The 17,447-nt window shown below is 47.7% G+C and overlaps 1 protein-coding gene across 2 annotated transcripts in view; it reads right to left on the reverse strand.

Moving 5' to 3' along the window:
* FERMT1 (FERM domain containing kindlin 1) overlaps positions 1 to 17,447 on the reverse strand; it is an 85,630-nt gene that overhangs the window by 65,635 nt on the left and 2,548 nt on the right. For both annotated transcript variants that reach the window (XM_071211541.1, XM_058287539.2), the window contains exons 2-4: positions 16,780 to 16,951; positions 10,132 to 10,365; positions 6,550 to 6,696 (exon numbers count right to left, since the gene is read on the reverse strand). In XM_071211541.1, the coding sequence (XP_071067642.1) occupies positions 6,550 to 6,696; positions 10,132 to 10,365; positions 16,780 to 16,930 (532 nt within the window). In that variant the 5' untranslated portion in view covers positions 16,931 to 16,951. The remainder of the gene's footprint in view (positions 1 to 6,549; positions 6,697 to 10,131; positions 10,366 to 16,779; positions 16,952 to 17,447) is intronic.

Below are 17,447 nucleotides of genomic sequence, written 5' to 3' on the forward strand. Positions count from 1 at the left end.
GCGTTAGATCCAGTTAGAATGGCTTTTCCTTCCTGTTACATTATACATTATATGGATGATATATTATGTGCTGCTCCCTCTTCCCAGACTTTAGTTTTAGCATATCAGGCCTTAGGAAAGAGTTCAACTGCAGCAGGGCTAAAACTTGCCCCTGAGAAAATTCAAAAGGTTACTCCCACTTCTTATCTTGGGACTATTTTGTTGATAAAATTACAATTAAGCCTCAGGAAGTTCAGATTAGTAGAGACTCTATTAAAACTTTGAAAGATTTGCAAAAATTATTGGGAGACATAAACTGGCTGAGGCCCAAAGTGGGCATTTCTACATATGAATTGTCTAATCTTTTTTCCTTATTATGAGGAGATCCTCAATTAAACAGGCCCCGAGTTCTGACAGAAGAAGCAGAACAAGAATTAAAACTTACAGAGGAAAAAATTCAAAGTGCCCAAGTTGAATGCATTAATCCAGAACAGCTGCTGCAATTGCTTATTTTGCCTTCTTTATAGTCTCCCACGGGAGACCTTATGCAGCAAGATCATATCGTAGAATGGATATTTTTGCCTAATAGTGTTGTTAAAACTATATCTTTTTTTTTAAAGATTTATTTTTAAAAATTTTTCTCTCCCCTTCCCCCCCTCAAGTTGTCTGCTCTCTGTGTCCATTCTCTGTGTTCTTCTGTGACCGCTTCTATCCTTATCAGTGGCACTGGGAATCTGTATTTCTTCTTGTTGTGTCATCTTGTTGTGTCAGCTCTCTGTGTGTGCGGTGCCATTCCTGGGCAGGCTGCACTTTCTTTCGCTCTGGGCGACTCTCCTTACGGGGCGCACTCCTTGCGAGTGGGGTTCCCCTACGTGGGGAGCACCCCTGTGTGGCATGGCACTCCTTGCGTGTCCACATGGGTCAAGGAGGTCCGGGATTTGAACCGCAGACCTCCCATGTGGCAGGCGGACGCCCTATCCATTGGGCCAAGTCCACTTCCCAAAACTTTATCTTCTTATATGGATTTTTATGGCCCTGATTATACTCAAAGGCTGTGAATGCACTCGTGCCCTTCACTGACCCTTCTCATATCATTCTCCCACTTTTATGCAAAGTAGTTGAGGCTTGCTTACAAAATCACTTAAAATGGCAAATAGCCCTTGCTGATTATATTGGACAAATAGATAATCACTACCCTAAGAATCTTATATTACAATTCATTAAGTGCACTCAATGGATTTTACCAAACATAACTAGGTTTCAACTATTATCTGATGTCCTTACAATCTTTACTGATGGGTCTGGCAATAGTGCAGTTGGGTATACTGGTTATAAAACCAAGAAAATTCCTTCTCCTGGACTCTCAGCTCAGCAGGCTGAATTAGCAGCAGTGCTTACTGCTTTGCAGGACATACAAGAGTCTATAAACATTCCTTTGGATTCTGCTTATGTCATTCAAGTATCCCAATTAATTGAAACAGCTTTTATCAAACCCAATATAAATCAATTTCTTTATAAACTTTTTCACAAACTTCAACAGATAATTAGGAATAGAAAAAGTCCATTTTTTATTACTCACATTTGATCACATTCAAATTTACCCAGACCATTGGTACAGGGCAATGATGAAGCTGATAAATTAGTTACTCCTGTTTTACAAAAAGCTACTCATTTTCATAATTTAACCCATCTGAATGCAGCTGGCCTCGGAGCTCATTTCCCTTTAACATGGACGCAAGCTAAGTGTATTGTTTGCACTTGTCCATCCTGTCAAATTCTCAATAATCCAAAACAATCAGAACCTGGAGTAAATCCCCGTGGTTTAACTATTAACTCTCTGTCGCAAACGGATGTAACTCATATCTCCTCCTTTGGAAAATTATGTTACGTTCATGTCTCTATAGATACTTGTTCAGGATTCATTTGGGCTACAGCTCAGACTGGAGGAACTGCTCGACACATGTAAGACAGCATTTGTTAGCTTGCTTTGCTGTAATGGGACTTCCCCTGTCTCTAAAAACAGACAATGCTCCTTCCTGCTTATACCAGTGTCTCCCTTAAAAGGTTTCTAGATACTTGGGGTATTACACTATAGGACTTCCTTATAACCCCCAAGGATAAGCTATTGTCGAGCAAGCAAAGCAAACCCTTAAACGCATGTTACAAAAACAAAAAGGGGGAGACAGGGAGACACCGCAGGTGCAGTTACACAAAGCATTATTCACTCTTAATTTTCTTAACTGTGGAACAACCCTGGAAGGGACAGCAGCTGAAAGCCATTTCCAAACTAATTCTAAAACTCAAACTCACACTCTGTCTGGAAAACCTTTAATTTGGTGGAATGATCCAGTGACCAATGAATGGTCAACAGGGAAGCTCTTAACTTGGGGAAGAGGGTTTGCTTGCATTTCCCCAGGAGATGGAGAACATCTTGTGTGGGCACCAGCTTGTCAGATAAAGCCATACCATGAACGCCGAAAGACAAGGAAAGTGGGCGGCGGACTTGGCCCAGTGGTTGGGGCGTCCGTCTACCACATGGGAGGTCCACAGTTCAAACCCCGGGCCTCCTTGACCCGTGTGGAGCTGGCCCATGCGCAGTGCTGATGCGCGCAAGGAGTGCCGTGCCACGCAGGGGTGTCCCCCGCGTAGGGGAGCCCCATGCACAAGGAGTGCGCCCCGTAAGGAGAGCCGCCCAGCATGAAAGAAAGCGCAGTCTGCCCAGGAATGGCGCCACACACGGAGAGCTGACACAACAACAAGATGATGCAACAAAAAGAGACACAGATTCCTGTGCCACTGACAACAACAGAAGTGGACAAAAGAAACGAGATGCAGCAAATAGACACAGAACAGACAACTGGGGTGGGGGGGAGGGGGGAGGGGAGAGAAATAAATAAATCTTTTAAAAAAAAAAAAGACAAGTAAAGTTCCTGTGGAACCCAGAATTTCAGTTATACGGATGGAGAGACAGACGCTGAAAACTGCGCGGCTGGGTCTCATTCTGAAGGCTAGAATGGCTTTACATCAAAGTATCTAAACGACAGAACTTGTTCAAGCATGGCATCATAAAGCAAGTATGGTTTGGGGACAGAAAGCGATTAAAAAGGAAATTGAGAGGAGAAAAACTGGAAAAGAAATGTTGGATTATAAAAGAAAGCAAGAAGAAGAATTAACAAAAAGAATGTTAGAGGAAAGAAACAGAAAAGGCAGAAGATAGGGCAGTTTGAGAGCATACAAAAAGTCAATTTAAAATCAATGAAGAAATTCTAAGTTAGTAGATTTGGAACTGCTTTTGTGTTTGTTCAATGTCAGTGTGTATGCTGTAATTGTTTCAGTGTATGTTGTAACTTTTTTGTGATTGTTCATTGTCAGTGTATATTCTGATACCTCTGGATGGTGATTTAATTTGATAAAAATGAAAAAAACCAAAACAAAACTGAAAGAGCTGTATACAAATGGCCAAAAAATTAAATAAATGCTTATATTATTACCTGTTTAAAATGTTAATGAGATCTCTATAATAATAAAAAGTGTAAGTCTTGATTAATAGAATTACTATGTCTCTTCATAAAAAATAATTCTTGCTTAAATTGAAAGGAATAATTTATTTTTCTTCATAGGATAAAATGAAAGATGTAAAAGTAAATATTGAAAAAAGAAAAATCTTTGTGGGAATGCTAACTGAAATGGTAGAAGGTGTATTTTGTCCTAATAAGGGATGTACAAGTTAAGCGAATATTGAAAAAGGTAAATGATTTGGGGGAATGCTAATGGAAATTTAAGGTGTATTTTCTCTTAAAACGGTTAGTTTTATAAAATCAGAAAATGGAGATATGTGGGACAGAATTAGTACGCATATAGCAAGTTGTAAAGGCACTGTGATTCTATTCAGTGAGTTTATGTGTTTTGTAAAAGTAAAACGATCCTGAATGAATTTAAAAGTACAAAAACTGTGTAAAAGGTCAGCAGTGGACTTCTGCAGTTCCTCCTCAAGTCTTTCTGCCCTGGTCTGATGGCAATGAATCTGGCTGCAGAGAAGAAACCTGTGGCAGTGACCCTACTAGGAAACATCAGAGACAATGGTATCTCAAGGGCCTGGAATAGGCAAACAATTGGGACAAGCTGTAAGGTCCCTGCCACTCTATCAAATTCTTAAGTGCTGTTTGGTTGGGTAAGACAAAACTATATCATCTACTGTATTTGATGAAGTACAATGTTTTCTCATGTTAATAGAATTAGTAGTATTGTTGGAATACTAAAAGTCTTTTATCCCTCACTAGGATGTGTTAATTAGGAAAGGTCCTTCATGGGAGCAGCAGGACCTCCAGCAGCCTGCTTTAAAAAATAAAAGAGGGGAGGTGGACATTGACTTAGCCTGTAAATTGGCTGTGGCCGGCACCAGTATTGGCTGTGGGTGGGGTTTGTGGCAAAGGCAATATTCTGAGTACCCCTTGGGTTTTAGTCATTAATGTGGAAAAGGCCAAAAGTGCAATATAAAACAATTGTGTGCAGCATAGCAAGTCCTGCTGAAAGTGAAATATCTAACCTGAGAGTGTCTGGTCACCCTGAAGACTGTCATCCCTATCCAAGGGTGGACTGCAAATACTAAAAGCAAAAGAGAAACAACGGACTATTGTGAATCACCCTCAATGGAGGAGAGATCTGTGGAAGAACATCTGGGACACCTGCCAGCAGTGACAGGTGACAGGTAAATGCCTGTCATGTCCCGGCCCCCTCCTCTAACATCCCTCTCAGGACTGTTGAGGCAGATGCCTCATGACGATCCAGAGCCACAGAGCTGAGACCTGAGAGTGAGGCAGAGCGGCTCCACCGGAAAAGTGAACATCACGAGTCCCAGACCTTGGGGTGCCCGGCGCAGCAGTTCCCCTGCCTGCTCTTCACAACAGCGTGTGGCCTTAGTGCCCACTTCAGTGACTGTGACATCAGCACCCTCCTGCTCTTGGCAGGGGCAAGACAGGCTTTTACTACCACAGATACTGCAACGGGAACCCTTTAACAGGTCAGCTATTGTTTTCTGTCTGGAAAAAGAGTCCTCACAATGATGGACTAAGTTTAATTTCAACCCTGAGTTGTGGCCCCGGGTCCAGTGAAGATGCTAAGAGCAGGACCAAGGAAGGCACTGAAATTATGTGATAAACTTCCAGCTGACCCGCAGCCCAAAATGGGGAAGTAAGAGTAAGTTGTCATAGCCTATGCCTCAAACTATACAAATTGGGGAAAATGGGGTCATTTTTGATCGAATGCTGGCCTATACAGCCTTGCTGGTAGGAAATCTTAAGCCCATGAGAAATAAGTCATCGTTAGTTGGAAATTTCTAAATCTACTGTAGTTAGGGATTATGTATAAAATGCTGTTCTAAATTGGAAGAAAAATTACAAAATGTAACGATGGCTGGAATTGCTGATGGACTACAGTCACTAAACCCTATGACTTGGGGGAAAGTCCAGGAGGAGGTATTCTGGGAGAAATGTTCCTTGTTTGTCCTTGTTTCTTTTGAACTTAGTCCTTAGTCCTCAAAAGCACGCAACAAGCCCTTCAGGGTATGAGGCAGGAAGAAACCACCAAATCTGCCTTTTTTGCTTAACAAAAACAGAAAGGGGGAAATGTTGTGGAAACTGGCTTACCTGTTCCCTATTTGTTGCACTTGCCCCCAGTTATTGTAAACATTGCCATGCTGATGAGAATACCTGCTTTGGAGTTCCTAATAAATATGATGCGGAAACTCAGTTCCAGAAGCTGCGAGCCCCTGCTTCCGTCCTTGGTTCCTCTCTCATATTTCTCTTTGTTCATTATTTCTGTAAGTTCCGTGTCACTTTCCCTTCCAGCAACCCTACTGCTGAGCGCGTTCTCAGCAGCACATCACTTATTTTCAGGAAGCGCCTTCAAACAAAGAGCAGCACTTACCAATTTTAAGAGCCGCCAAGCGATGACTTATGAATCCTCTGGCTCCAATATAGATAAGGGAAGTACAAATAATCCCTTTTATTCTTTGCATTGGAATATACTAGGCAAGAAATCCCTCAATGATTCGAGCAAGTTAGAGATCTACTTATTTTTATATGAAAAGAAAAGGGCGTCTCCTCCCCAGGATTGAGTTCTGCCCCCATAAAAGGCACGTGCGGGTCCCGAGCCCCGTCCTGTGGGAGTGAACCCCTCTGCAAGTAGGGCTTTGAAGATGCTATTCCTTGAGGTGTGTCCAAATCGAAGGAGGTGGCTTCACTGTGTAGGGCTGAAGTCCTTATAAGCAGAGGAAGTTAGTCACAGAGAGAGAGAGTAAGCCACGGGACCCACCAGGGGCTGGGCCTCAGTGGACCCAGAAGAGAAAGGAGGTGCCGCCACGTGCGTCGCCATGTGGTGGAAACGCCGAGGACCCCCAAAGATGGCCGGCCAGCCAGAGACCCCCACCCGGAGGAAGCAGACCTCCTGCCTTGGAAAGTGAGAGCCAAGAAGGCCCTGTTGTGGAGCGAACCCGCGTTACGTTTTCTTCCGGGGTCATATGAAACTCTGGTTCATGAATTACAACAACAAAGCAACCGTCACGGATTTTACCTGGTGAACCTGAACTTGTTGGAGAACTCTCCAGGTTTAAAATATCTTCAATTACGGGCTCCTTGTTATTTTTGTCCTTTTTCTTCTTCTTTTTAAAATAGTCACCAGCAGGCTTTAACAAGGACAGTTCTTCTGCTCTTCTAATATCTAATGATAATAGGAATAATAAAAATATAAAAAAGAAAAAAAAGTCCTAAGATTTAAAGTCATTTATTTATTCGTTTATTTTTGCATTTGAACCTGTTTCTCAGGAAATCCCCCAGAAGTACCTGGACCTAAGTTACATCTTTTTTTTGAAGAAACTGAAAGGAAACTGGCCCCACCTCCCCCCCTGCAAATGGGTGGGTGGGGGGTTCATACAGGGGCAGGAGACTCAGTCTAGTAAAATGTCCGGTTTGTTTTGTGACTTACTAAGAAAATATTTCAAACACCCCCGAAGTTACAGCGAATGGTGTGATGCTCCCCCATGAGCTAATGACCAGCTTCAACCACTTCAGCACTGTGATCTTGTGTCTTCTGTTTCATCCCCAAACCCCAGGTCATTTCTCTCTTTCAATTTTCTTTAAGTTTCTTTTAAATAACCAAGGCGCCCGGCCTCCTTTTTCTTTATGGCCCGCATATTCTGAAAGACTTTCCCGCATGCCCTGCCAAGAGGCAGTCTCGTGCCTGCGTGACGTGCCTGCGTGTCGTGCCTGCGTGTCGTGCCTGCGTGTCGTGCCTGCGTGACGTGCCTGCGTGTCGTGCCTGCGTGACGTGCCTGCGTGACGTGCCTGCGTGTCGTGCCTGCGTGTCGTGCCTGCGTGACGTGCCTGCGTGTCGTGCCTGCGTGTCGTGCCTGCGTGACGTGCCTGCGTGACTTGCCTGCGTGACTTGCCTGCGTGACGTGCCTGCGTGACGTGCCTGCGTGTCGTGCCTGCGTGACGTGCCTGCGTGTCGTGCCTGCGTGACGTGCCTGCGTGACGTGCCTGCGTGTCGTGCCTGCGTGACTTGCCTGCGTGACGTGCCTGCGTGACGTGCCTGCGTGTCGTGCCTGCATGACGTGCCTGCGTGACGTGCCTGCGTGTCGTGCCTGCGTGACTTGCCTGCGTGACGTGCTCCGAGCCTCCCCTCTCGGCCCTCACCGGTTCTGCAGGCATTTCAGCCCGCGGGCTCCGATCGCCAGCAGCTGCTGTGTCCACAGACAGGGACAGGCCACCAGGCCAGGGACCCGGCTCCCCACCAGCAGGCCTCAACGGGAGCAGCAGGGGCTGGTGCAAGAGCTCCCCATCCTTGCCCCCCGGGGGGAGAGCACACAGGCATGTCCACCTGCCTCCGGAGGTCCCCGGGCAGTGACACGTCCCCACTGAGGATCTGTTCCCCGGCCTCACCTCCCCATTGCCCTACCTCACCTCCCCAATAACCTCTTTGCCCTTGAACCCTTACTGCAGGCGCTGCTTCTGCAGAGCCCAAAATAAGACAAGCCCCACTTGCCCCATGAATCAAATATGCTTTTAACTGTGAGCAGAACCCCTGGTGATCATTAACCACAGCGAGCTGCTGGCGTTCCAGGAAAAACCAGGGGATTTGGACATTTTAGAGCCTCTGGGCAGCTGCCTTGGAGGAAAATGCACTCATTTTATGAGTCTCCGTCTTCTTGATTCACACACTGCTCAGCGCCCAGACAGACAGTTCTGCTTGAGTCTCAGTCAGGAACCAAGGACGTCTGACTGTCAGGTTGCAACTCGCTCCTGTGACTGCTCCCAAGGCTTAATTAACACGCAAAACCTGGCGATGAATCAACATTTCCGGTGGAAGCGTTAAAAACAGCAAAAAGGCAAAACAAACGCCTAGATCTTCAAGCTCAAAGACTTGTGTCTTTCCTTTCTTCAAGGGAAAACCATTATACTACTAAATTTGATTTTGCTTCAATTGATCAGATACTAAAAAAGCAATTTCTAGAAATGCCAAGTTGAGCCCTTTAGAACTGCCAGGAAGCTATGACCAGGGAATGAGAACACCAGACTTTTCCCATTTCTTTATTTCACTATTTTTTTTAGCTACCAGGGCTGGGGACTGAACCCAGGACCTCTTAGGTGGGGAACCAGCGCTCAACCACTGAGGCACATCGGCTCCCCCACGTGGGCTTTTTCGTTTGCTTGCTTGCTTGTTATGTTTTTGTTTTTACGGAGGCAGCGGGGATCAAACTCGGGACCTCCTGTGTGGAAGCTGGCGCTCCACCACTCGAGCCACATCAGCCCCCCTCCATTGATGTTGATGCAGCAAGTGTTCGCTCCCAGCTGCGATGTGTTTCCATTTCCATTGTGGAATTTAAATACAGATGTGCTTTATTTAATCATTTACTCTTGTTTTCAAATCCTCATTAGACTCTTATTGGAAACAAGGTGCCCTTGCGCTTGTCATTTGTCCACCCTATCATCGGGGACACGACTGACACTTCCATTCTCTAGTTAAAGGAGCGCATTCGTGTGTTCACTCAACAAACACACACCAAGCAGAAAACGCGCCCAGCACCGTGCAAGGTGGCGGGAATGCGGAGATGGCTCAGGAAACGGTTTCCCATCCACACCCTACTTACACCCCAGCAGCCGCCCACCAGCACACCCAGTCCCGTTTATCCCTTACATTTTACCCTCTTTTCTCTACCTCTTACCGCCTTTTACTGTCCTATATCCTTTTCTTACTCATTCCATTTATTGTTTATTGTCTGCCTGCTAAAATGTCCGCTCCAGGAAGACAGGGATTTTTTGTCTATCTTTATTGCTAATATGTCCCTAGCACTCTCCACAATGCCCGATCCATAGTTGGTGTTCAATAAATATTTGCTGAATAAACCAATCAAGCAGTTTATAGTTGAATGGGGAAGACAGATAATTCACTCGTATTGTCTGTGCTGTGTTCAAATGCTCAACTTTGGCTTTGGAACCAAAGACTGCACTACCGTACTTTCAAACACTAGAAAATAAGAACACCTTCATGGCACAAAATTCTGCTCTCTTTAGGGAAGTCCCCGTAGTGAAGAAAGGTTCTGGACAGTGTTGTCCCTCATGGGACACTGAGCTATAAGAAGCAGGTTTTGATCTACAAATACGTGTGCTCTTCTGTTTAACATAAACTCTGCAAATAATTTTTAGAACAGAGCTATTTACTAGAGCCAGGTGTTCGTGAAGCAATGAAGACATTGCAACACTATTATCTCAAACACAATAAAGACAGATTGCCTCTATCCTGGTGAATGACTTAATGGAACTTTGTTTTAAGTATAATAATGATCTTAGCATGGCATGGAGAAAAGACATTTTGGGGAAGAGTCTTAATGAGTTTCTTTCTTCCCATTTACAAATCTCGTTTGAGATGGTTTCAAGCTTTGTGGAAACGAATCTGATTATTCCAATAATGTTCCATTCGGTTTAGCTCCACTGAAAGGGCTACAGTACCAGGAACTGGAACTGAAACGCGCGCTTCCTCAGAAAGGCCACGTTCACCAACGCCACCGCTAGAGGCGGACGGGAAGCACGGGTAATTTCCATGTCCTCCTTTGCTAAGGGGCAGGGGTCTTTGGCCAGGAGGCCCCTCGGTACTCACTCAGGGTCTTGCAGATATCGCCGACAGCTCTGAAAACGACAGCCGAGAAGCTCACTCGCAGCCGCACGGTCCTCAGGTTTGGCAGTCGCAGGCGGAGCATTTTGTGCTGAGGTGTGAAGAGAAGCTTCGCGTCGGCCTGGACACCAAACTTGTCCAGTGTCCAGTGGGTTTTCAGAAGCCAGCAACGCTTCTGTTCCCACCAGAGAGCAAAGTCCGACCAGTCTCGGGCTATGTCTGCAGACACAGAGAAGAAAAATGGGAGGACAGGCTAGCCTCAGGGAGCCAGGCACGCCAAAGCCTTGATTTTGCTGCATGCGATGGAAAGAGACAACTGACTTTTATTTCCCCGTCTCCTTTCCCCACCCCAGGCTCAACAATTCTTGCTTTCTCTCTAAAGCTCGAAGGTGGGGCAGGTAGAAAACAGTGTCTGCACCTTATTATCATCTACATTTAAACACTCTGGAAGGAACAGAAAGAGAAAATATTGTGTCCATGACGAAATGCTAGTTCTGGGCCCCAGACTCGTTAGTGCCATGGTTCTTTCTGGGAAGGCCAGAGGAGTATGATTTTTGTGAAGTCAAGATTGCCTCTCTCACAGAAGGCATCTTACACCATAGATCAGGGGGGAATACCAACAGCCCCCAACAAACGCCCGCACAGAGTACTGTAAAGCCGACACCGAGTCTCCACAGCAATACCCAACTCTTATCTGGACTGCCATAATCCCGTTTCCAAAGTGTCTACACAGAAATCAGAGGTGCTTTCTCCCCCTCAATGTCTGTGTCGACGTTGAATCTTCCCCGACTTCCATGTTGGCCTAGTTGACTCTTTCCTCTTTGTTAAAGTTGGGGTCAATGTTTTAGTTCACATTTTTCTCTTGTCTTTAAAGTTGGGGCAAATGTTGACTCTTTTCCTTTTCATTCTCAGATGCCAGAAACTTCCACTGCACACCTTTTATGTATCTGATGACTTTTCTTTATTCCTACGACCCATTTCACACCCAGGTCCGTATCAGTTCCCATCTTGATTACAACAAAGGTTTCTGAGCAGATCTTCCATTAGTCTTTTGGATGCCACTTGTGTGACATTCCACTAATCGGGAACATGCCGTGGCTCCCTGCTGCTCCTCGACAAGTGGTTTTCGAGGGCATCTGTACCCCGATTCAACCTTCCCTGCCCAGGCCCTTCCTCCACCACCCGAGAGCCTCCCTGGCCAGCCCGAGCGCCCCAAGCTCTTTCCCCGTTTATATTTTAACTTGTGCGAATCACCCCTGCCAGGAGCAGCCTCGCCTCCCTCGCGCCTGCGTGGAATTCAGGCTCAGCTTCTCCCCGGATTCCAGTCCACGGCGAAGCCGGCTTTTTCTGGACGAGTCAGGGACACACAGCCAGGCAACGGCAGCTCGGCTGGCTTGTAACTGTCCCCGCTGCCTGTACACCACGTTCCTCTTGTTCCTCGAAACGGGCCTTTGGGTTCGAGTCGGTGGGTCTTGCCAGAGCCTTTCGTCCTCGGCACAGGGCTCCATAGCTGGTGGGCGTTTCCAAGCTGGCTGTTGGAAAGGGCAGGAGGAAGGGGGGGCCGGGGGCTGACAGAGAGGGGCCTGGGCCACCGCCCACCCTCCGCGTGAGGAGCAGACGCGGCGGTCCTCCCGCTGGGAGCCTCCAGGCCCAGAGGAGCTGCCGAGCAGCCGATCACGACCACCCTCCCCTCCCCGCCGCCCCACCGACTGCCCGGGGGGTGCGCCTTCCCTGGCCCAGGGTCCAGGGCCCGCCCCGCTTCACCAGCCTGGGCCCAGGTCCCGAGACCGAGACCGTGGGGGCGCGGAGGCGGGAGGATGACAGTGGCCCCTGTCCTTCTCCCTTCCCCTGGGGCTCTGTCCCCACGCCCGGCCCTGGTCAAACGAAAGACGAATTCCCCTTCTCCACGGCTCGCCCTGCTCGGAAGCCGAGGCCGCATTCGCTCCACTCCAACCACCGTGTGTGCACCTGCTCGTGCCGCGGGGGCCGCGGCTCTGCCGACCCACATCCACTTTGCCAGTTGCCCCGACAGACTCTGCGGTGGTGGGTGGGGGTGGTGGAGGGGGCCTGGGAGCTGAGCGTGGCAGGGAGAACTCTTCCTGTTACTGGGTTTCCAGCACCACCCTAAAGACAAATTTCACCCTCCTTCTACAGGGGAAGCCACTGAGGCTCAGAGAAGTCAAGTAATTTGTCTAAGGAAACCCAGCCAGTAGCTCCAAAAAGCAGGGAATTTCTAGTTAGCATGAAGGGGCAACCTCCCGTGACACAGTTCCATCGTTTTCATCTCATGGCAGATTTGTTCAGTATGTTGCTTTGCTGTTACATAATCAGGAAAAGTACACAGAAGTTATTGGTACGGTTCAACAAATAATCGGAAAGCAAATACCTGTGCAAACCCCACCCACATCGAGAACACCTCGGGGCGCCCTCCCAGAACAGACCACAATGGGGCCTCCGTGCGGCTTGCTTTCAAGAGGCTGTTAGGAGCCGACAGGGAGGCCTCTGAACTTTGGCCAAGGACAGAGGAGGGAAGGGAAAATAAGGAGCTGCAAGACGCTGCTGAAAGGATCTGCTGCTGGAAGTGCTCTCCCTGGTGCGGTGGAGAATAAAGGTCGCGGCTGTCGGGGACAGTGCACAGCTGCTCTAAGCGGCGCGCTGAGGGCAGGTGCTGCGGGCCCTGTCAGCCCCCTGCCGCCCCCTGCCCAGCCAGCTGACAGCACCCCCCTACCGCCTGAAACAGCTCCTCCTCCTCGAAGCCAATACCCCGGAATCCCTTAAAAACAGAACTATTTCAAAGGGCTTGTCCTGTGGCAGGTAGAAAATACCTTCAGAAGCACCATCGCCCACTAACTACGCCTATTTACACAGGACTCACTAAACAAACCGCGCCTTGCTTGCCCCGCGGCCCTCTGTAGCCAGAGCTGGCTCCTGGACAAGCCCTGCAGGCCGCCCTGGCTGTGGGGGCAGGACGTGGCATGCTTCGGCCACTTCCGAGGCTCCCTGCTTCCTTCTGTGCTGGAATAGGTAGCCTAGAGACAACGTGGCTGCGATTGCCCAAATGCCTGCAGGCCTGTTTTTTTCCCTATCCACACCGGGGGATTCCTGCTTATGTAAAGTTATGTCACAGTTAGGATGGGTAGTTTCAGATGCTCCATAAGTGGCTAAGCCAGCACCGAACTCAAGTCATCTGGAAGAACGGAAATCACCCAGCATTTCTGCAAAACCGCCAGTCACCATGAATCAGGGGAGACGTGCACCCCAGAAATCGCCCCTGATACCACATGACTCACCCAAGGCTAGTCGGCACTGCCTGCCTCCGGTGAGCAGGGCTGGGGGCTGACTCATGCCCCCCTCGAGAGGCATGTGCCGGTGCCAGCCCCTGGGTGTCAGGGTCAGCCCGTTTGTAACCAGGGCCTTTGAAGATGGTACTGGCCAAGGTGCCCAAACCGAACGGGGGCGTCCTTGAGCCAATGGGGCTGGGGACCGTCCAGGCAGAGGACACTGGGCTTGCGAGGGAGCCACCGGGAGCTGCCAGAGGCTGGAGTCAAAGGAACCTGGCAGAGAGGGGAAGACGCCACGAACATTGCCTTGTGACGGAAAAGCCAAGGAACCCCAAAGACCACGACCCGGAGGAGACAAACGTTCCACAGCCTCCGACACTTCGAGCCAAAGTTCAGCCAAGCCGTCGTATGGCATCTGCTTCAGCAGCTGGGAAACAAAACAAACAGGATGGAAGAGGAGGATTTCACAGCCCGCGGCCAGCGCCAGGAGCGCCAGGAGCGCCAGAGCGCGAACACACGGAAGCTGGGTGCTCGGCCACCCAGAACGAGAGGCACCGGAGTCCTGGACCCGAGTCCCGGAGCACCGAGGGCTTAAGGAAAAGGCCACGGGCATTTACATGCTAGACCTTCTTTTCTCTTCTGGAAACACTGCCACAAGACACACAATCAATTCCAGAGCCCAAAGGCAGAAAGGTAGCGTTTAGATCGACCTTGTCAGTTAGCAGTTAGTAAAACGGGGTCCCCTGGTGGGAGGCAACTGGTACAAGGGCCCAGGGCGAATGCCTATCACCGAGCGCATTCTACAAAACCTCCTTTACACCTCGCTCATCTGAGCTTTACTTTGCCAACTTAAGGGCCACCAGCATTTTTATTGACTCGTTATTTTTTCTTAAAATGTTTTTCTATCATTTTAAGAATTATAATCATTTTTACTGAAATGTATTCATAAACCATACATGCCATCTAAAGTGTACAATCAATCGCATTTGGTATAATCAGAGTTGTGCATTCATCATTTCAGTCTATATTAGAGTATTTTAATTACTCCCCAACCCCCCAAAACAAAAACCAAAACTAAACAAAAAGGAGAGCCCTGCTCCTTAGCAGTCACCTCTCAGTCTCTCTATCCTTCCCTGCCATACGTAACTGCTACTCTAGTTCCATCACTATAATTTATTTGTATTTACATTTTGTATAGATGGAGTCAAACATCTAGACTTTTTGTCTAGTGTCTTTCATTTAGCATACTTCCTTTTTTTTTTTTACCTTAAAGGAAGATTATTAATATATTATTGTACACTACTCTCCATAGTTTGCTTTGGTTGTATTTTTGTCCCAATTTTTTATTTGTAATTCCAAAAAAACTTCCTCTCTTGTATGCTGTTAGTAGAAGTATATATTAGTGCAATCATTTTGGAAAACCCTATGATCCATGGAACTAACTGCACTATGCAAACTATGAACCATGGGTTAAATCATGGAGAATTAATAGTACAACTCTAAAAAGGTGCTTTCCTTGATTGTAACAAACATACCACACCAGGGTAAGGTGTTAAAAATAGGGTGGGATATGGAATCCTATATTTTATGCATGATTAATTTTGCAAACCCACAACTTCTCTAACCAAAATAATAATAATAATAAAAACACAAAGCACCCTAGGAGCCAGCAGTTCCACTCCGAGGCACATGCCACATAGAAATGCAGTCACACGCTTACCAGGACAAGGAGGAGGGCAGCCCTAACTATAAGGATCCACACACGGAAACAACCCAAATGTCCATAAATGGGTGAGTGGATGCATAAATCGTGGCATATTCATACAACGGAATATCATAGAGCAATGAGAATAAACAAGCCAACAGTGTATGCAAAAATAGGGCTAAATCTCACAAACAATACTGAGCAAAAGAAAGCAGATGCTAAGAGTACACCTCTATAACTTCACTTACATGAAGTTCAAAAACAAGCAAAGCTAATAGCTGAAGTCAGGGCAAAGGCTCCCCGTGGCGGGGCAAGGCTCAGGTGGGAGCTTGCGCGGGGGCGGGTAACGGTGCATGTCTTGATCTGGGTGGTGAATCCGCGGCTTGGTGGAAATTCTTTGAACTGTACACTCGTACTTGCTATCGGTGTATATTATACTTCATTGGAGACTTGCTTCCAGAAGACTTTTCTCACTGGTGGGAGTGAAAATCCAGCATCCACTGGCTTCAACAGAAGAGAAAAATAAATCCAGAGAATATAGAGTATCATTAAATTCTGGCTCGGAAATAAGTTGACACCTGATGAGAGGAATCTGACCCCAAGTCTTCTGCCTCTGTTTCAAGAGAGAGAGCAGTGGAGATGGGGAAATGTGAGATGGGGAAACGTGACGTCAGCACCAGCAGATGTTAGCACTGAGCGATCAGAAGCATCACCGAATAATTAAGACAGCAGATGGAGCCAGGCCTTGTGCCATCCTGGATGGCACCCGTCCTCGGGGAAGCACCGCGTAACATCCATGGGTGAGCTTTAGTTTGCTGCCAACACTTGAGCTGGAGCAGGGAAGGCTGGCTTTGGTTAGAGGCCTTTGCAGGGCCTCATCCGGCTTCCCGGGAACTCCCTCTCTGTTCAGATGAATAAGGAGGCCAGAGCATGGTCGGTGATAGATGCGGAAGACACGTGTTTGGAGAGATTGGAGACAATCTGGGTGTAGCAGTTTGATATTACTGATGAATTCCAAAAAGAAATATTGGATATGTTTGTAAACTGGTCTGTACCTGGGTGTGATTAAATTATGATTAGGATTTTGATTGGGCCACGTCAGTAGGGTGTTGAGTCCCCGTCCCTTGGTGGGTGGGGACTCACAGGTAAAAGACACGGCAAAGGACAGAGCTGGAGCTTTTTGATGATGGGGTTTTGAGGTGAAGCCCTAGGAAGTAAGCACAGGAGGAGACTGGTCCTGGGGAAAGAGAAAAGGCCCTGGGAAGAGAAACAAGCCATTTGCCTGATAGCTGGCCTGGTAGAGACAGACCTGAGCCTAGAGAGGAGCAGGCCCCGGGAAGAGAGGAACCCAGGAAGCCTGAGCCCTCGCAGACATCGTCAGCCATCTTGCTCCAACACATGAAAATAGACTTTGGTGAGGGAAGGAACTTACGCTTCATGGCCTGGTAACCATAAGCTTCTACCCCAAGTAAATACCCTTCATAAAAACCAACCAATTCTGGAATTTTGCATCGGCCCCCCTTTGGCTGACTAATACACTGGGTTTCCCCATTTCTGGGGCTATTCAGGACAACCCGGATCCGCCAGGGTGGTGATGCGACAGAGGGTTTTCAAGTACCGAGAAGCCGTCAAAAAAGAGCCACTTACTGATTTGTTCCACGAGTTTGAGCATCAGCCCCCCGATGTGCAGGTCCCCGGACACCGTCAGCGTCACGGCCTTCTGCTCTCCTTCCCCTGGGTGGTCAACGCGGACCGCCAGCTCCCAGGAAGCAGCTGCGAAGGCGCTGGGCGAGAGCATGGTGGCCCGTGCAGGCGTTCACTAAAGAGACAGACGCGGTTGGAGCGGGGAAGGGTCCCGACCTTGCCGCTGAGCACCTGCTGAGCAGACCCCACCCCACGTGCTGCATTGTAGTCTCCTCTTCAGAAACCCCACAGGGATCCCAGCACCCCAGACGTTAAATTCAGCATCGTTAGAGACAAAACGTCGGGTAAAATGGTCTCAAACCACCTAAACTGATGCACTTTCTCTTTCGATTCACCCCATTACCCCGGGACCAATGAGCTGTTTATTTTCTGTGTCACTGCATCCATCTTTTTTATCCCTCTACTGACTCTTCTTGACCTTCTTTGAACTATTCCAGTGAAATGCACAAACCATGGCAATCTTCAACCCCTTTAAAAAAAAAATCAACTTTATTGAGGTATACTTTGCATACAACAAAACACAGATATTAAATATACATGGTTCATTGAACCTGATTGTATGTAAATTATACCCCAATAAAGTTGATTTAAAAAGTGGATATGATAAATTC

This window comes from Dasypus novemcinctus, chromosome 24 (assembly GCF_030445035.2).
Source record: "Dasypus novemcinctus isolate mDasNov1 chromosome 24, mDasNov1.1.hap2, whole genome shotgun sequence".
In the NCBI taxonomy this organism is placed as follows: Eukaryota; Metazoa; Chordata; class Mammalia; order Cingulata; family Dasypodidae; genus Dasypus; species Dasypus novemcinctus.